The 21,202-nt window shown below is 28.1% G+C and overlaps 2 protein-coding genes across 2 annotated transcripts; one reads left to right on the forward strand and one right to left on the reverse strand.

The window, feature by feature from the left end:
- Positions 1-9,665: 9,665 nt before the first annotated feature.
- Dsor1 (mitogen-activated protein kinase kinase 1) lies at positions 9,666-14,187 on the reverse strand. The gene is made up of 8 exons (XM_089225230.1): positions 14,026-14,187; positions 13,715-13,943; positions 13,392-13,504; positions 13,210-13,318; positions 12,972-13,148; positions 12,706-12,892; positions 12,313-12,482; positions 9,666-10,976 (listed from the first exon to the last, which is right to left on the reverse strand). Exons 1-8 carry the CDS (start codon positions 14,124-14,126, stop codon positions 10,857-10,859), a joined length of 1,206 nt encoding a protein of 401 aa, XP_089081356.1. The 5' UTR covers positions 14,127-14,187; the 3' UTR covers positions 9,666-10,856.
- A 3,541-nt stretch (positions 14,188-17,728) lies between these two features.
- On the forward strand, positions 17,729-21,168 carry LOC107162797 (eukaryotic translation initiation factor 3 subunit E-like). Its single transcript, XM_015509838.2, has 9 exons — positions 17,729-18,039; positions 18,239-18,355; positions 18,422-18,583; positions 19,724-19,846; positions 19,920-20,152; positions 20,218-20,335; positions 20,437-20,648; positions 20,707-20,941; positions 21,006-21,168. The coding sequence occupies exons 1-9, from the start codon at positions 17,950-17,952 to the stop codon at positions 21,030-21,032; spliced, it is 1,317 nt and encodes a 438-aa protein (XP_015365324.1). The 5' UTR covers positions 17,729-17,949; the 3' UTR covers positions 21,033-21,168.
- The last annotated feature ends 34 nt before the right edge of the window (positions 21,169-21,202 follow it).

Here is a 21,202-nt window from a genome sequence, read left to right on the forward strand (position 1 = left end):
GTACAGGTATTATATACAAACATTGCACACAAATAAGACGATAGAAAAAATACGAGACGTATATATTCGTATTATAGACGTATATAAAACCATAGTAAAATCTCGGTGTTAATTTCAATCAAAATGTTCTGACCCTTAGCATTGACAGCGTCCGCTACCTAGTACCATATTTCTCGCGGGGTTGGTAAATTGAGTCCCAAATGACCCTAACTCGGTAAATCGAGTCCCGGGTAAAAATAGGTAGTAGGTAAGTTGAGTCCCAGAAAAAATAAGGTAGTAGGTAATTTGAGTCCCAGGGAAAAACGATTTATATGCATTTAAAATTTAAAAATATGCACTATAACATTTTTATTTGTGATTTGTGGACATTCATTGACTGCATGTATATAATTTTGAAAATAGCAACATGCATTTTTATTAATTATATAATTATTTTTATGCAATAAAAATGCATATTGCTATTTTCAAAATCATATATACATGCAGTTAATGAATTGTCCACAAATCACAAATAAAAATTTTATATAGTGCACATTTTTAAATTTTAAATGCATATAAATCGCTTTTCTCTGGGACTCAAATTACCTACTGCCTTATTTTTTCCGGGACTCAACTTACCTACTACCTATTTTTTCCCGGGACTCAATTTACCGCTTTCAAAATTTCTCGCGGCCCATGACTGGGTTCTGGCCAATGGGTTGGGAATCGCTGATATACACAATACTCGTATGTATGCACTATATATTTAAAAGTGAGTATAAAAATGTGTAATAATGTTTATGTGCCTACATTTAAAAATATCTTTAATTTGTTTTGTGTAAATTTTTTCAGCTCTTTTCAATGATGTGTACAATGTACATGTATCGTGTCCATTTATGAGAGCCAATTCTTTATTTTAATACCACTTTTTAGTGTTCACGTCTACTATTAGGAGGGTCCACTATTAAGTGGTTATAACACTTATAACTCATATTATATGTGCATACGTCTTTGACGGGGAATTTGAAAGTGTCCACTATTGGAAAGGGTCCACTATTGAGAGATGTCCATTAATCGAGGTTTCACTGTACATGTTTTGCTTATTTTGTAAGACGGAGACAACACAATGTGTGTGTAGCGTCCTCTTATAATATCTGTGTGTATATACGTGACTTGTGTTCGTCGGCGCCGCGCCTTAAACCTGCACAGAATATTATAGGTAGGTATACCTACTATTGACACGGAACTTACAACAGCACGCGCAAGAATATCATAATTCATAATATTATATTATTATAATACATCAAGGAGATGAAAAACGAAAACAACAACTGTAAATAAAAATACTTCTCCAACGACGTAGTGTATGTGTACCATAAGTACATTGTTTATTGGTATACAATATTATACAGCTGAGAATCTGAGATCCTCGACGATTTATGTCTTATCTATAGTGGTATGTACACTGGCACACATAATATCACATTATCATAATATTATTATAAATATATATTATTATACAACAATAAAATAATAATATAATACAAGACTGCCCGGGCCGCGCGCGCTCGATGAGGCCTCGCCGAGTCGGCGAATAATAAATTAAGGTTCATTAACATCAATTATACATTGTGCTCGCGGTGCGCAAACGGCTCCATTGAACTTGGGGTTAAAGGTTTTTACACGTATACATCATAATAATATATTATAATAATATCGTTGAGCACAAAATATATAGGTATAATATTGACTAGTGGCGCCGAACCCTATGTTCGGGTGAGGCACCGCCCGACCTTTTATAAATATTACTGAATATCAAAAACCGATTGCGAATACGCGATTTATTTAGTTAGGTGTCTCCGGGGGGGGGGGGGGGGGATTAGTTTTTGTACTTTTTCCTACCTATAAAAATTGAGTTAGGCGCCACTGTAATAAATTGCCAACAAGAACGTCGCCGAGTGCGCACAAATACCTACAATTATGTTGGTACGCAGTGATTTTTGACTCAAATAAGTGTTGGGAAAAGTGGATATGAGAGCTTGATTCTACACGAATCGTTTCTGCGCAAGCCATAGGCGTTTCTACGGGGGAGGCAGGGTGGGCACCGGCCTCCCCAGTGACTTGATTCATGGCCTCTTAGCGTATAATCTACCGTGGTTTAAACACGGATTTCTATATGATTAGTAGTGCTATATAATTTCCATACAAAAATAAAAAGTCACAAATATAGATTATAAAATACTGATCATTGTAGTAAGTAAAAAATTTAAATTTTATAAATGGCCTCCCCAGCCATCGTGGCCTGGACACGCCTATGGCGCAAGCCATACAATTTTATTTTATTTTTTCATCTGCAATGAGTGAATCGAATATTTGTCGTGAGTAGATGAGTAGCACTAGTAGCAGAATAGTACAAGTTGGAAAGATGGGCGAAGGGAATAGGCACCCCTTTAGGTGAGTATTTATTAGGCAAAAGAGGAGGTTCCAGCAACCATAGCACCTTTACAGACATCTGGGTGGATTATACGTCTTGTGATTGGGACACATATGCATTCGTGATATGTTTTATTATTATTGACTTCACAAGAATATTGTAACAAACAATTTATACCAGTATTCCAACAATATGAATTGTGTGAATACAACTTATTTAGATGATAATAATACTATTATTATTATTATTATTATTATAAGACATGGTACATGATAATTGTATAATTTATACAGTCGCAAATATTTAATCTTACACGCGGTTTGTAGATTTAATTCGTATAATCAGAATAATGTCATAATATAGGATTTATCCACACGTCATTCAGTTTTTGTTATCTCAGTGTTTGTGCCTCACATAAAATTTAATTTTTGTTTTACATTGTACGTAACATATTCTCATATGTATGTATTAAATTTTGATAATATATACCTGCCTACTATATACCTAGTAAATAAATTGATATATTATGTATATTCTATATTGGTAACAATTTATATACTATACAGTATACAGTAGGTATTATGTATTTATCTAATTACTATGTCGTCGAGCGGCCGTTAGTCATTAATTAAGATTTTTGTAGCATTCACTAAGGCGACGAGCGACGTTCTGCAGTAAAATGCATGTACTAATATAATATCTATATGACTTTATTATTACTTTGCTGTACATTATATTAAACGGTGTTTCCGTTTATTTATAGTATAAAATTAAAATACATCATGCAGTGCAACAAAACACTATTTAATATTTTAATATCGCATTTATTTTAATTGTACGGAAAAGCGAAATACCTACATGTAAAAAGTACCTACTGGGGATTTTCAATTTTTACTTCTCTTACAAACTAGATCCAATATTTACCACCATAAATCTTTATCGAAGTTGATGAATAATATGATTAATATAAGTTGATGACCATAGTATATTTTCTACAGGAAAATGTGTCTTTTTAGACTCCAGAAAAAATACATGAACACATTTTTGAGAGTCAATACATTTTCTCTTCGTTCGAAATCTAAAATTGTATTTACACAAAAATAGATAAGCTTCTAAAAACAAAATTAAAAGAATATATTATGATAATAATTAATATGGTAAGAACTATAGATTTTAAAAGTTCAGTACGATAGCAATTTTTACATTACAATAACAAATTAATTACCTGCAGTATCCATAAGAAATTTAAACATTTTGGTTTATATTGGTAATATTATTATAAATTAAATCAAAAATGCATTTATATTATAGTGGAAGAGAACTCGGGTCCTTAATTTCCCCTACGTAAATATTCTTTGGTACCTAATTATACACTTATTTTACTTGAGTTTATTTATTTACATAATTATAAAATTATAATATTATATATAATTATAAAAAATACAAGACGGGGTATGAATAATTATAATAGTCGCAATTACCTAAACAATTGTTGACTTTACAAATAAATAAATAACTAGAAATGCATATATTTTTGATTTTATCTCATTAAAAGTTGTTTTACTTGTAATATCTATAGTTATCTGTTGGAGCCATATTGATCATGGTTAACAATAAATTGAATATTATCAAGTAAAGATTAGACAAATACATAACATTATAATTATTTATATTTCTACCTATTATATTTATATTATTCCTTGAATTAAATTGCATATAGCCTATTTAACATTTTAGATTCAGAGCGGAGTGATGAATACAAGTAATATTAGTTATACAATGGGTGTGTTTTACGTCATATCAGTATATCCACTAGGTAGTAGGTACAAGAGGTAGAAGAAGTAAAAATCTTTCAATTAGAACTTTGGTAATGGTTTTCAATAGAACATTGGATAAAGTTGATATTTTTGAAGTAGTATGGGAAGGGAAAGGGATCAAAATTAAATAAAATCCTTTCGAAAATTGATTGACAAACTGTCATCGCTTAGAATCGATTTTTGTATGCAATGATTTATCATCGAATTCAAATGTAACACATCTCTGCTTATTACAGTGACCTATTCTACTCAATGACAAGGTACATTTGACAGTCTTCACCTGTACAGACTATACAGTTGAGAAATTTTCCCATTTTTTTAGGATATAGGTTAGGTACCTACTTATATAACTATAAAAATAATAATTAAATGTAATCGTGATTTATAACTGTAAAAAACATTCAAACATTTCAAATAGTAAAGGAAGAAATGTATATAAGTAAAGGAAGAAATGTAGTGACTAGTTAGGTAATTGAAATGCATACATATAGATATAAACAAATTAAGCGTTGTAATTTTATAAACAATTAAGTTAATAGATTTAAAGCTGTAATATTATTATTTGATTACTAATTGCAATTTGTGTAATGCTGCAATGGTAAATGGTAGTAAAATATTAAAATATAACAAGTTATTATTCGTTAAAAAAAATTATAATAATAAACTACTTAACCTAAAATGACTGATTATATTTTATACCTACATGAGAACTCTAAGAAAATAAATAAGAAAACAAGTCAATCCAAAAAGCTAGTATGAAATATTGATGTTACGGACATACGGTTTAGGCACTACAAACACTTAATAATGTAATTAATTTAGGATAAATGTAAATCTAGAACCTTAAAGTCTTAACCCAAAAATATACTTACTACTATGTATTTACAAATATTGATAAAAAATTAAAACTAATCTGCTACCGCAGTGGCGGTAGTATAATAATATTGCAGTCTACAAAACTCTAATTAATAGTTAGCCATTAGGTAAGGCAATAATTATATGCTTGGTTATTATTTTCAGATAATTGACTTTCCTAATTCCTATGCGGTCGTGATTACGGTGTAGCCCAAAAGCGCAAAAGGTCAATTTTTTTCGATAAACCAAAAGCCCAAAACGAATTTGCGCTTCTGTACCTCAGTAGTGGTATAAAAGCGCAAAAATAAATTGTATTACCTAATACAAATTACAATATTGTACCCGTTACACTATAGGTTTCATTTTAAAATTATTATAGTAGTATATTATTTCAGTTTAATTTAGCATTTAGTATTATCGAATTTTATCGTAACAAATTACGATAAAAAATATTTCAAGATTAGATTACTTAAAAACTGTGGGTTTCAAATTTCAAATTTAATATTAAGGTACTTATTTATTTATTATCTTTATTGATCTTAAACAAAACATCTATTAGTTGTTGCTATTAAATTAAATACAATTTTTATAATTATTTATATATTTTTATATTTAAATACACATTTTATAATCACGAATAGCATAGTATATTAATAACTGTATGATTTTAATTATATGTTTTTAACTATATGATTTTAATAAAATACACTTTTTTTAATAAAACTAATTTTCGCTTATGGGTTATTAAAAAGGTAATTTTTTTTTGTGCTTATGGGATATTTATTTTTGCGCTTTTGGGTTGCGTTTGGGTCATATTTTGCGCATATGGGCTACAGTCCAAGATTATAGTGTATAATACTATGATGTATATGTATGACTATTTAAATAACCATAATAATTATTGAAATACAGACATACCACATACAGTACATATGTTATAACTTATAATATTTGTTAAAGTACCTAATATTATATTATGTACATTTTTAGGTACACGTTAATACATTATATATAAATTGTATTGTATATGATATTAATATGTTATAATATGTGTACTCGTATATTATATAATATTATATTTTATGCATTTGATTACATAGTTATCATTCAATGTTTTTCAAAAACACTAACTCGGTATAAAAATTAATATCAGAACAATGTTTCAGTTTCAAGTACAAAAGTCAATGTGATAACTGATAATAATAATTAATAGTAGATAATCTGTTTTTATTTTGAATTGCTATGCATGCCTCAATAGTAATGTTTTATAGGTATACCTATATAATATATATCTAGGTACTATATATTTACCTATTTTGGTACCAACAAATTATAACACCAGATTTTTAAAGCAGTGCATTATTTTTTTCAATTAAATAAATAATTATAATAGTAAGATGTTGATGAAAGTTGATAAAATTAGTAACTTTAAATCAAAGTTATATAAACGTATAATGACCAATAATAATTTTCTTTAATAATTATAAAGTCCCGTAGTCTATTATTTTAACTAATAGATGTTTAGTTTTTTTAATAAAATTAAGCCATTAGCCATTAGGTACTTATACTATAGTTACTGCTTACCCATTGACTAACTTGTAAATAGAGTTACATCATAACTAAAATTGGACAAAATAGTAACTTATTATTTATAGGCAATACTATGAAAATCAGTCATTATACTTATTAAATTATTGAATAGTTTAAGAATTTACTACCTACTTCGGAGTTCAGTTTTAATAATTTTGGTCATTACCGTTTTCCACCAAAATGTAGGAACTGTTTCATTTTCAGTCTTATTTACAGTTTTATTTAAAATTTATAATTATAACTGAACTTGAGTAACAATTTTTATATTTTATTAAATATGATTTTATATTTGTATCCAAAAATGAGATTTAATATAAAATTTAATAATTATTACTTATACCTAAGTTACAACTGTTGAACTGTGTGAAAAAATAATTAAATTAATAATTGACATTAAAATGTATTATTACCTATTAGTTTATTACGTACCTATTATTATATTACATTAGTGATTAGTTGAATAATAATTAATAAAGTCTTATAATACCTATATAATAATAATAATAATAATAATGATAATAAAATAAATAACAATGAATACCTCAAAAATTAAGAATAAGTTTATTTTCATAATTTGTTGTAGATATTTGTTTGACAAATATATTGACCATATATTTATTTATAGGTATACTTTATTAAAAAAATTTAAAGAAAACTGCACTACTTAGCTGAAAAGAGGGTCGTCCAATAATTTTAAGTAAGATTTCATAAAATAAAGAAATATATTTTTTTCATTTAACTTTTTTATTTTTTGTTTTTTGTGTTATATTCAATCTGTTATAAAAATATGAACAATAAGAACAATATTGAGGAAAGAAATCGATACTAAAACAAAAAATAATAATAATAAGAGAAAAAAACATGAAATTATTTGCTGTTTTTACTGTATTTAACAAAACAACCAATGATCTTGTTATATTAACTTTCGATTACGTAGTATAGGTAGTAATTAGATACCTATAGGCAAAGTTATAAGTTGGTAATTGGCATTAGTATTATTATTATTTATTGGTAATTAACTATTTAAGAGGACGCCACATCCACACGTGTTGTCTCCATTTTACAAGTGCGTTGCATAGCAAAAACTGTTTCGCGCGTGAAAGAACCGAGAAAGCTACAGTTATAACTAAGAAACGAAATTTTCATCATGTAAAAAGGAGAATTTTGTCTGTGAAACATCGTTTTAATTTTTTTCATATCACTTTTACAAAAAAAAGTCCTCATTAATTCATAATACATTATTTTTGTGTTTTTTAAGCATGAATAACTTTTTTTGTAGTTCTGATATTGAAAAATGACAATAAAATAAACAGTTTTTTTTTATGTTACGCACTTATAAGACAGAGACAACACATGCAGGTGTCCTCTTAGGAATTGGCTTAAAAATTAGTTAATTTTAACTTTTATTTAATCACTAGCTGATCCCGTGCACTTCGTTGCCTGTTAAATGTACCATCTCCATATGACTCAAACTTTATTCAATTTTATTTGTTATTTGTTAGGTATTTAATTTAATTTTTATCACCTCCCCGTCACCGTACTCGTCCTGTCGGGGCAAAAAATTCTCCTGAACAGAGAATACTAATAAGTATAGTAAGTATAATAATAAGTACATTAATAAGTGTAAAACAGTCTAAATGTTATCATAAATAAAAAAAAAATTAAATCAGTAAACAAAAAGATTTATTTTAACAAGTACCTAACTACATGGATACCTACATACCTACATGGCTACATATTTATTTTTGTAGTACATAAGTACGTTCTTTAGTTCTGTCCTAGAAATTAATAAGTTCCTACCTATATACTTATTTTTAAACACATAGGCACGTTTTTTAGTTAGCACTTCACATATTATAATATTATAGTTTAATTTATACAGGTAAATATTATAATTTATACCTATTTCAATATATTTTTTGAATTGAAGTAAATCATACAAACCACATTCCTTACTGCATAGCCGGTTGAAGGAAAAGTACTAATAACATAACCTAATGAATATAAGGGCGTTGATAGAGGGTTCAAACCCCTTTATATATTATTGAGAACTAAATATTTACAATAGGTAAAATGTATTTTCAAATCTCTCTTTCTATGTTTCTATAGTTCTTACCATGACTATCTTTAATCGTGGATTGTTGTTTATACTTTAAATCTTTCTTATTGGACACATATTACACCTACCTTATCCTACCCTATAAATATCAATAAAAGCAATTAAGGTGTTGATAAATATGCAATAAGGTTTAAAAAACAAATATAAAAGTACATTTATAAGTGATATGTGAAGAAAAATTCAAAATAATTAGATTAATTTTATGAAATATAACCAATATAGGTATATAGTAGGTACAATAAAGATTATTTAATAATACCTACATTTAAATCTAAATTGGAGTATGTAAAAACAGCATATAATTTATTGTCATTGATCATAGTATGTTAAAAGTAAAGTCATAAAGACTAACCTTTTTTTAAATTATACAATATAAATTTCACTCCTGATTAAATTTTTAAATGTTGTGTATGCTTTACAAATAAATCATCAAGGTTTTGAATAGTTAATTGGTATTGATGCATTTCATTGAATATATTTTTATGCAAGGATTATTCATTACACATTCATATGCAGTCATAATGTAATAAATAAAAGAAATCTGCACTTATTTTATAAATTAGATTTTGATACGGACATAAATTAGACACACTCTTAAACCTTGATTTTTTTCCATACATACACCACCAAATAGTATTATCAAGGATGTTAAAGCTATAATTTTTTTAGTTATTAATTATGTTATTTTTAAGTGTACAAATATTATTCAAGGTCTACATAAAAATAGAAGGATAGTTCGTACAAATATAGTTAAATATGTAAGAATAAAGCAAATAATTCAATATGTTACACATAGAGAAGGCAAAGAAATATGACGCAAACAGAAAAATTCTCAGGCTGAGGTATTAAACTACTTAATATTTCCATAGAATTACTTATATAATTTTTTTTATTAATTCAAATAATAATAATAAAAAAAATGTAAATTTTTTCTAAGATACATTATTTATATAGTATGAATAATAGTTATAATTAAATTTAGGAATAAAATATGTAACATATGGTTTTCATACCCATATTTAGTCATTAAATATTATAGTATAGTAGAACATAGTTTACTGCTCCTGCTACTACGGCTCCCATTGGCCTAATGATATGCCAAGACATTCAATGTAATTTTGATTAATTTACATTTTTAAGTACTAGTCTATGTAATAATAACCATTACATTTAAATAAATAAAATAACATTATAATATAAACAAACAGGTAAACAATTTAAAAATAAAAATTCTTAAATATTTACTAAAAGCAATTGCATAAACTTAAACTGGTACTTTATTAAATGATGATGGTAAAATGAAGGAAAAGGTGGGTTAAAGGGGGGTGCACTCTGAAGTAGCAGGAACAACTTATGAACTTAAAATAAATAAATGTATTTACATTGGAAGATTAAATTTAGCAAATAAAACATAATAAAAATAAAATAAATGTTAAAGCTTATCATCTACATAACAGTAAAAAAAAAAAAATACAAAAAAAAAATCACTGAATTTATAATGTTGGAAATGTTAAATTTAAAAGCACAATAGAACACACTGATTAATTTAAAAAAACATTCTAACTAACTTGATTTGATAAACTTTAATATTTGTTCAATACTTATACTACTTATATTTTAAACTTAATACATGTTACTCCAAAATGATAAAGCATACTGTGCCTATCCTAAACCAACTTAAGCTTTTGAAAAGAGGAAGGCAAGTAAGCTATAAAGATAAAAAATATAACAAACCATAAAATATAACAATAGATATAGAAATTAATGCTTTCATCACACAATACATATAGAAAAGTTTATAAAAAAACACCCTTGGTATTATTAGTTATAACTTAAAAATTATCCCTAATATAATTTAAAATTACAGTTCAATTTCCTAATTAATAATTATTATATGATATATAATTACCACCCTATCAAAGGCTACATAAATACGATCAAAACAATTTCTTGGCAAAAGCAATTATATTATATTAAGCTTGGGAGGGGCACACCTCTAGACATTTCTGTCTAAATAGGAGTCCACAGCAGTGAGCCTTTGTATTAGGAGCAGTGAGCAGACTCATGAGGCTGAATTTGAAGCCATTCTGGTCGGAGTAGTTGGAGTTAATCCTTTTATTTTACAAACCCAACCAGCGATGTCAACTGGTTCACTTTCAGCTTTCTTTATCCATTGATGATCCTATAAAATATAAAAATAATTATACATCAACACATTGTGTACTATTTAATTTATTTGTTGTTGACTTTATTGAACAAATATAAATATAGAAATAACAATTATTATCATTATCAAGTATCAGACAATAAGTGTCAATGTTGTATTGGTAACAGGGGTGCACCCAGGATTTTTTTATTTTATTTTTATTTTTTTTTTTTGGGGGGGGGGGGGGCTAAATTCAAATAATTTTAATATTAATAGGTAGTATTTATTTTGAAATATGTACAGAAATCTTAAAGTTTGTTTACAATCTTTTACTAACTAATTTTGTTTTTTTGTTCCGGTTTTAAGTTTTATTTGAATAAACAAAAAACAATTAACATTTAAAAATGAATAAATAAATAAATTAGCTCGCAAAAAACCAACGATGTCGACTTGAACAGTTGTACGACAATACTAGTTAATCTACTAAATAAGTAATAAAATGAAAGTGGAATTTGTTAATGCAAAGATACCTGCGGTTTGCGATAAACTAAATTGTATCGATAAAAATGTATAATCTAGACGTTTCCAGTATCCTACACAGTACACAGTTTCAACTAACGACATTGTGACAATAATAATAGACAACAGAGGTCTCAGCCGGGGCCCGGAATGACAGGTAGAAATATAATATAATATTATGTTATACCTAATGTTTCAATTTTGATAGTTGATAATTTTTTTTTATAATAATTTAAAGTCAAATGTCAATTGTCAATAAACCTAATAAAATTATCAAAATGTTTGGGGCAAGCCATTTGGGGAGGGGGCTAAAGCCCGTTAGCCACCCCCTTGGGTGCGCCTTTGATTGGTCATGTCTGGAAGTCTTAGCGACTTTGTTCATATATTAGTATATTATACTTAATGATTATTACTTTTTTGCAACCATAAAAAGACTAATTAAGCATTATACTTCATAATGTTAAAATTATGAAAGTGTTATGTGTTTGTTTTGGTAAAATAACTGTCAGAATATAAATGGCATGCACTTGCCAACATCAGCTAGGACATTATGTTAGAATTTTTTAGCAAATTCTAACTACCTACATCAATAAATATATTATTCTGCTGATGCAAATGATACAATAATTATAATTCAGAAAAATAAAAGTAATGTTTAACTTGACTAAACAATTTTTCAAATTAAAAACAGATAACAAAATTTTTAGAGAATAAATATTGGCTAATGTTGAGAAATAATTAGTTTTTATAAAAATGCTAATTCAAGGTTTTTACGAAACATGATTTTCTTCTAAATACAAAACATTCTCGATATCAGAACAAATATTAATTTTAAGAAATGATTATATCTTACCATAAGCATTTTGAAATCTCCTCTCTCATTGGGATTTTTCTTTAAGCATCTGTCTACAAAATCTTTGAAGGCATCAGAGAATATACCAGCTGGTAATGTAGGAGGTGGTTCATTAACAATGTAATCAAGGAGTTCAAATATGGCCATTGGTCTAGGTCCATTTCCATTTGCTAAAATATATTCACATGGATAAAAAAAAAATATGTAAGTCAACTGAACTCAAAAAAATTTAAACATGTTGATATTCAAAAATTTTAAAGTATTTTATAAACATTAAAAAAAAAATGATTTTAAAATACTGAATGGGAATGAAAGCTAATTTAAATATCCAATCGCTTAATACATAAAAATATACTATATTTTATTTTGTAGTTATATTTAAAACTTTCTTACCAAAGACATCACCTTCGATGTTTTCTAATGTTTCAGTCGCCTGTGATCTAGGACCAAATATTGACGCTAAAGTTTTTGCATCAGGTGCGGGTATCGGATACATTCCAATGGCCATTTCAACCAAAGATAATCCCAATGACCATATATCACTTTGTAATGTATATTGTGTACCTTGCAGTCGTTCAGGCTTAAAAATTAAGTTAAATAAAATAAATTATAAGAATTAAAAGTAAAATGTTATCATAGGTTTTGTTTTTATTACTTACTGACATATATGATCTAGTACCAACAAATGAGTTAGCCATAGAGTCTATTAATTGTCCAGATACACCAAAATCACAAATCTTAATTTCTCCAGCACTGTTTACTAAAATGTTACTGGGTTTGACATCTCTGTGAATAATGGAATGTTGCTCTCGTAGATAAATCAGACCTTTGACAACCTATGGAAATAGAAAAAATGTGATTTTTTTCTGTAACTAAAAATTATTAATGTGGACGCACAGCAGCAGTTATAGTTCCAAGCATTGGCTCAGGTATTCTAGTCTTTTGCAATATGAGATCAAGGGAACCGCCATCCATATATTCCATACAAATACTAATTTCACCATCACTATAACCATATGGTAATTTTACAAACACAATTGATGATTATTTATATTAATTAAAAAAATTAAGACAATTACCTGTAAAATGCTCCATAAAAACCAACTATGTGTGCATGGTTACACTCATGCAAAATTTTAAGCTCCCGAATGATTTGTTTTTTTATGGCAGGCTTTACTTCTAAGTGTATAAGCTAAAAATAAAGTTTTAATATTTATACATGTATAAATACCTAAAAGTGATGTGTCAAATCATTGAAATAGTATTTATAGTCGATTATATAATACCTTTGACTATGTATCATATAATTTTGTCTACAATACGTTTTAGTCTTAAATATTATAAAAAAAAATAATAAATTATATGCATTAGGAAATCAATTGAGTTTGTTATGTTCCATTACTTTTCTGGCCATGATGAGTCCACTAGACTTGTGTTTGACTTTCATAACTACTCCACCGTTGCCAGCACCTAGTTCACCATCTTTCATTTTCTCAAAGTCTGCATCACTAAGTTCACCCCCAATCTTCTCCTTTTGACATAAGAATAATTCCATTCGTTTCCGTTGTTCGTCGTCCATTCCCACTCGATCCAATTGTTCTTGTAAGCTTGCTACGCTTAACTTGTCGCATCTGTAATGTATACAAAAATTATGCAAGCGTTAGTTAACCAACCAGTCTCAACAGACAATTTTTGTCTTTGTAGTCTATTTACCCTGCGTCCGATGCCGCCGATAATGGTGCAGATGGTGACACCGGCTGTTGGTTGTCAGCCACACCAGGAGGAAGGGTCAAGTTTAATTTGTTCTTCGACATATTCCTTAATGATCTCACAGAAGAATTTCTTAAATGATTGATAATTGAAATTGTATAGAGTAACGTTATCTTTGTATTAATGATAACGAATAAGTTAGGAACCAAAGTGAATTTCGATTTGCTTCACCATGGTTAATGACGTTTTTGTTCAGTGTTATGGTTCAAGTCGACCTCATATTTTAGTGTGTTGTACGAATGAACATTTGTTCTAAATCAAAAAGTGCGTAATATAAAATGTAATATTATTATGTTCTAAATGTTTATTACAATTTACAATAAATAAGTTATGAAATAAACGTTCATTGGAACGAATATACGTGAAATTGAGAAAAGATAAATTTCTGGAACAAAATATATTCATTGGAATAAATGTAAAATTTAGAAATTGAAATAACTGAAAAAAGTTGACTTTGGAAAAAAAAAACATGTGGGTGTGGGACAAAACGTAGTTATCCCAATCTGAGTAAAACTAAATTTAACAATTTAACAAAAATATAATTTTCTGTTATAGATAGTTTAAAAGATTCAATCTATGTTTCTGTGGTTCTACAGAACACAATTGTCACTAATTTTGTACTTTTAGTGTCCTTTTAGACAGTGTATAACTTTGGTAGTTTCGCCAGTTGGACACTGTCTTCTTTTCGGGAAACCTCGTATTCTAAGCGTGCCGAACGCATCCCGGTGGGCATGTACAGAGCGAATGATCCTTTATTTTAAATGCTATTCCTATTGATTTTAAAAATTAAGCTTTTATTTTAAATTTTAAAATTTTTTATTTTTTAAACTATATATACAATCTGTTCTTTTAGAAACAATAAGATTATGTGATAAATTCTAGTTTTTTACATGATTAATATCAATATGACGAGAGACACTACCCTTAAGTGTTGTTTTTATTTTTTATCTATTTTTTCTATCTATAATATTCTTTAGATTAATTATTGAGAATATGTCGGCACTAATTTCTTTTGAGCCTTCTAGAGAGATTTCCAGGAATTGTGAGTGGCGAAGCTCATAGGCGCACATAGGGAGGTGCTTGGGGGTGCTTAGCACTCCCAGGTTTAAAATTAGCACCACATAAACTATTTAAAATATTTATTACATAGTCATATCTTTTGAAATATTATTATATAAATCTGTTTATGTATATCAGGATATTTTGAAAATATCTTTTTTTTTATTTTATTTTATTTTTTATTTTATAATAAGACATTCCTAGCCTATAAGGCTATCTACATCTATGGATAAATAACATATTTTTTTTTGACTAATTTTAACATGATATAAGTATTTACAATTACAATTAAGAGCGATAATTACAGTAGTGACTAGTTATTTAATAAAATTATCGAATAAGATCGTGCGGGCGACCGCGTTTTAGTCGTCTTTGAGGTGGTGGACGTAGGTATAAGTTGAAGTGTATTGAGCCAGTTGATTTTTGGAGTGAACTATGGAAATTTTCTGCTAGAACTTTTATATGATCTTGAATTTTTATGATTCGGATTTTGAAAATATCAACAGTTAGTTTATCAGCAGAAATGATGGTTTTAATGAATAGTCTACCAGCCAGCTTTATATATGAATGCATGAAAAATCAATGTTATAAAAGTTTGTTTCCAAATGTCTGTAAGCTATTGGGAATAACAATTCCAATTTCTTCGTCAACGTGTGAACGCTCTTTCTCAGCTATGCGTAGATTGAAAAACTGGTTACGCACCAATATGGGCCAAGAAAGATAGAAAGATTTACCAAGCTATCTATGCTTAGCATTGAGAGTGATCTTACCAATAAAATAGAGGGGGAAATTATATTGCAAACATTTGCAATATCAAACAGAAAATTAAATCTTGTCTAACATTAATAATTAATGATTACATGTTATTATAACTTGTAATATAATTACAAAATATTTATTTTTATTTTTAATAAAATTTATAATTATTGCAATGCAATTATTATAGTATTAGGGTGGTGAAGTGGGGGGCTTCGCTCCCCACGGGTCTGTGTACTATAAATTATTTCAGCACCCCCTAAATTCACACCCTATGTGCGCCTATGGCGAAGCTTTATGCGGGGGGTTGATATGTGGAGAAAGTTTGGAGTGGAATCGTTTGTAGAAATTTACTGCTTCTTCGTGGACTGTTTTAATTTTCAAGTGTGTTTAATGTAAGGTTTGAGATATAAGGTGGAAAATTGGTGATTTGCAAATATAATTAATATTTATATATATATAAATAATTTCAGTACCTATAAATAGTTAAAATTCGTCAGAAAATGTCCCAAACATTGAAACACAATGATACACTTATGGAAGATTCGCCAGTGAATGCTTAGAGGTCAATTTGTATTTATGATTATTACAATATTACTTAATAGTTAATACTTATTATATTAATAACCAAAATAAAACAATTTTATCTGGTTTCAATAATTATTTTATTCTGTATTTCTGTTTTATCGCCTGCAAAAATATAATTCAAGATCCAGTAGTTCTATACATTTTGGAGACATTAGAATTTACGATTTAAGCTGCAGTCTAAATAGAGTATGTTGTTCAATCGACAATGTCAAGACTTTGCACAAAAAAATAAAAATTTGATGAAAACAATCATCCTTTTCAAACAAATTCCAATCCCTACAATCCAAAATTTCTGATTTGCAGTCAAATCGTTATATTTCAGATGATGCAACAGAAAATTTGAAGGTGAATTTTGATATATTGACTGTTAATATCGTTACATTTAGTACATGTTTAAATGTTTTTATAGTGACCAGATCGCTATACAACCTTAAAAAATTGAGTAACACAAAAGTTATACGAATATACCTACAATTTACAAAAATTGACATGAAATGTAAACTATTTTTTATTTTTTGTACTAATCTATTATCTTGGTAATTACAGTTAAGTGCGTGCGTATATCGTAGTATTATTGTTTTGTAATAATACACACAATTATGGTTCATTATTAATAAATAAACTGTTTTATTCAACTAGTTTTAAATATTTTAAATAATTTGATTGCAAACACCAGAAAACAGTTTGGAATTAGGAGGATAAGAAAGTATATGATAATGAAATTAGGAAAATATATTTCGTTTAACCAAAATGTATATTTATCTAACTAAACTTATATTCTATGCCTAAACTACTGTTATTATAATATTTAATAATTCATTATGATATATAAGTTGAATCGTTAAGTGTTAAAAACGAATACACATAAATACATATTCTGACTTATAATAAATTTAGGTCTTGAGTTCAGATAAATTATTATCAGTAGGTCTATACCGAGACCGACTATACCTCAGCTCTCAAGCACGAATATATAATAGATATTATATAGCATGATTAACTAACTAATTAATTAATTAATTAACTAATTCATGTATCCATATGACTATATCCGTGGCTTCAAGTTAACTTATGAAAATCGGACCAGGCAACACTGTCTTGTTATAGGCATGTCAAAACCACGGTTGTAGATGTATAAACGTGATCAGGTTATAATATGGTATCTGGACGCTTCCATTTCTTTATTCTCTTTGGGCCTTGTTATGATAAAGATTTTCAAAAGACCATTTTGGCTTATTATCATGATCCAAGTGGACCGAGTTGGATTGAACCATTGAACATAATATATCGAACCACGATTCAATAAATTTAATCTTTCAGTATTCGGTGATTCGGTCGTTCAAAGCTTTTCTTACGTGGAGGCGCTTATATACTTTATTTGTTAAATTTTCGTCCTTACTGCTGAAGGACATAAATCCACTGAGTTGCTTATTCTTCTTACATCCGTAGTAGTCACACACAAATATGGCTAAATTCGATTTGACGAGTAAGATGACCAAGTACTTAGACCGGCATTTGGTCGCCCCTCTATTGGAGTTCTTGTGGGCGAAAAAGGTAAGAGCTTTTCTTTGTTTTCTGTCTTGACAAGGTGGGAACGTTAACTGTTCAAGTATAGTTCACTGTAGAATTGGGCTTTGGTGAATTTTCGGTTATGGAAATCAAATTGTCCTTCTTACTTTGTGTGTTCATGATATCTGCTGAACGCTAAACACCAATTATACAAATATTTGACTGACCCTAAAACGTTTTTTAGATATACAATGAGAACGAAATTTTGCAAGCCAAATTGGACATTCTTAATAAGACTAACATGATGGATTATGTCATTGAAATTTACAAACAGTTGAATCCTGATAAAGAAGTACCTGAGGTATGTACTGGCTATTATTGTAGAACCTATGATATTTTTTATTTTATCGTAACTTTATGATATCAGGAAATGAAAACAAGAAGGGATCAAATTGTATCACAGCTCAATCAATTTCAAAGTGAAGTTGATGTTGTAATGAATTTCCTCAAAGATGATAAAGTCATGAAAAATATGGAAACTATGAGGGATCCTAAAACACTGTCGACATATTTGACTAATGAATTCAATGTAAGTGTTGTTTTTATTCAACATGAATTATAAAATTCAAATTTTTAAAACAGGATTTTTTTAATTTAGTCTTTTGCAGAGTTAAGTATTGTTAAATTACTTATACAGTTATACGAATACCTATATTAAATGTATTTCTAAAAAATAATATTTTTATTATAAAATATGAATTTAAATAACAAACTATTAAAATCTTAAACCTACATAGATTGTCTCATATATGTCATATAAATGGGGCCCTCGTAAAAATCAAAATAATAATTTTTGGGACCCGTACTATTCAGGGCAGAATTTATCAAGGAATAACTTTAATAAATGAATGATAATTTGTGGAAAGTATCCTTTAAAGTTTAAATGAATATATAATTAGGACACAATTTTTCGAGATAAATATTGGCAAGAACCGTACTTTTCGGGACAGATTGATAAGTACTTGGTATACTTGTGGTTACCCTGTGACCAACTTAAGGTGGTGTTGCATAGCAATTCAGGAATATTTTTGTTTTGTTTTTGCTCAAGCGCAGCGCAGCGAATGAATGGCCACGCAAGCATCATTGTACATTTTTACGCAATTTCTTCACGTTGGTGTCACTGGCATACTTTAAAATACTGTCCCGATTCGTAGAGTTCAGTGTAGGACGGTTTTTAGAATATAATCTCCTGATAAAAATATTCCTATTAAATATTAAAGGTCTTGTTGAATAGTGTTAATGAAAAATACTATTCTGATATTAATTTTCCTTAAAACTTATTTCCTGTTTTTTACAGCCCTTCTTTTAGTGTTATATTGGTCTCTAGGGTTTAGGTCACTTCCTTAATATCAAATTCTCTACAATTCTATTCAGTCTGATTGTTAGGAGAAGCTTCTTCTCACAACTCCTCAGGGTCTTCCATTAACAATAAAATCAACAGATTATAATAATATACTGCTCTTATACAAAGTGGTTATTTAAAAGTATATAAATATCATGTTTTACTCTTACATGGTTAACCTTTTCATCCGAGGAAAAAATTATCATAAATGATTTAAAGTCATTAAAAACAACATTTTTGGAAATAAAATCATATAATAGCATTGTAAAATGTCACTTAAAATCTAATAAATGATAATTTAAGTATCTGCTGTTTTTGTTAATTTAGTTTAAAGTGGAAATGATGGAAAGTATGTACAAATTTGCAAAGTACCATTATGATTGTGGAAATTACGCTGGTACAACAAGTCATTTGTACTTTTATTTATTAGTTATGTCGCCTAATGATAAGGTAAATTCATTAATGTGTAAAATTCTTAATGCATTTATTGCAATATTTTTATAATAATTGAATTATTGTTTAGAACTACTTGAATGTTCTTTGGGGGAAATTAGCATCTGAAATTCTTATTCAAAACTGGGAAACTGCTCTTGAAGATTTAAATAAACTGCGAGAGTACATTGATTCTAATACAAATGGTTCTCCATTGCATTTGCTACAACAACGAACATGGTTAATTCACTGGAGCTTATTTGTGTTTTTCAATCATGTTAAGGGACGTGACCTTATTATTGACATGTTTCTGTACAGGCCTAAGTAAGTAATATTTTGTGAATACTAGTAGCAATAATACATTTTATTATATACAAACAAATTATTAGTTATTTAAATGCCATTCAAACCATGTGCCCACACATTCTTCGCTACTTGGCCACCGCAGTAATTATTAATCGTTCAAGAAGAGCAGCTATGAAAGATCTTGTAAAGGTTATTCAGCAGGTGAGTTTAACATCACTTCATAACATTGTACATTTAAAATTTAAATGTATTGTTTATCAATATAAATTTTAAATATTTATTAATATTAATTCTGTATTTAGGAATCTTATACCTACCGTGACCCTATAACTGAACTTCTAGAAAATCTCTACGTTAATTTTGATTTTGAAGGAGCCAGAGACAAATTACATGAATGCCAGATTGTTCTTTTTAATGATTTCTTCTTAACAGCCTGCCTTGATGATTTTGTTGAAAATGCTCGTTTGATGATTTTTGAAACTTTTTGTCGTATTCATCAGTGCATTAGTATAGGGTATGTATATTCTGTATTTATAAATATATAACATTTTAATCCTTTCTTTATTGTGAAGTATGTTAGCTGAAAAGCTTAATATGAATCCAGAGGAGGCAGAATGTTGGATAGTGAACCTCATCAGGAATGCCAGGTTGGATGCAAAAATTGACTCAAAACTTGGACATGTTGTTATGGGAACACAACCATTATCGCCATACCAACAGCTTTTAGAGAAAATAGACACATTATCAGTGCGATCAGAAGCATTACAACAACTTATCGAAAGAAAAGTCAAAGCTAGAACTCAAGAAGTAAGTTAAATGTTTTTAATTTTTCTAATATGTTTTTTCATATAAATATTTTTATATATTGCAGCAAGATCCACTTTGGTACAATCCTTGAAAAACTGATAACAATGGTAAGCTATGAAGATATTATGTTTTTTTTTTTTTTAATAAAACAAGAATAATATTATTCAATGTTCATGAAATGTTATTTTATTTATTTATATTCAATAATTAAATTAACATTGAATTCATTTGATTAAGTTTTTTGAAATCCTGAAAAACATC

This window comes from Diuraphis noxia, unplaced genomic scaffold (assembly GCF_037042655.1).
Source record: "Diuraphis noxia isolate RWA-SAM2 unplaced genomic scaffold, SU_Dnox_SAM2 contig0004, whole genome shotgun sequence".
NCBI classification, from domain to species: domain Eukaryota; kingdom Metazoa; phylum Arthropoda; class Insecta; order Hemiptera; family Aphididae; genus Diuraphis; species Diuraphis noxia.

What these genes read in the sequence shown, in the direction of transcription:
- Dsor1 (XM_089225230.1), bottom strand. Translation starts at nt 14,126, where the DNA reads ATGTCGAAGAACAAATTAAACTTGACCCTTCCTCCTGGTGTGGCTGAC. An exon ending in GTACTAGATCATATATGTCA is followed by an intron (nt 12,893 to 12,971) that starts GTAAGTAATAAA and finishes TTAATTTTTAAG; the next exon opens with CCTGAACGACTGCAAGGTAC. An exon ending in CATCGAAGGTGATGTCTTTG is followed by an intron (nt 12,483 to 12,705) that starts GTAAGAAAGTTT and finishes AATATATTTTAG; the next exon opens with CAAATGGAAATGGACCTAGA.
- LOC107162797 (XM_015509838.2), top strand. Translation starts at nt 17,950, where the DNA reads ATGGCTAAATTCGATTTGACGAGTAAGATGACCAAGTACTTAGACCGG. An exon ending in ATTTGACTAATGAATTCAAT is followed by an intron (nt 18,584 to 19,723) that starts GTAAGTGTTGTT and finishes TTGTTAATTTAG; the next exon opens with TTTAAAGTGGAAATGATGGA. An exon ending in TTGTAAAGGTTATTCAGCAG is followed by an intron (nt 20,336 to 20,436) that starts GTGAGTTTAACA and finishes TTCTGTATTTAG; the next exon opens with GAATCTTATACCTACCGTGA.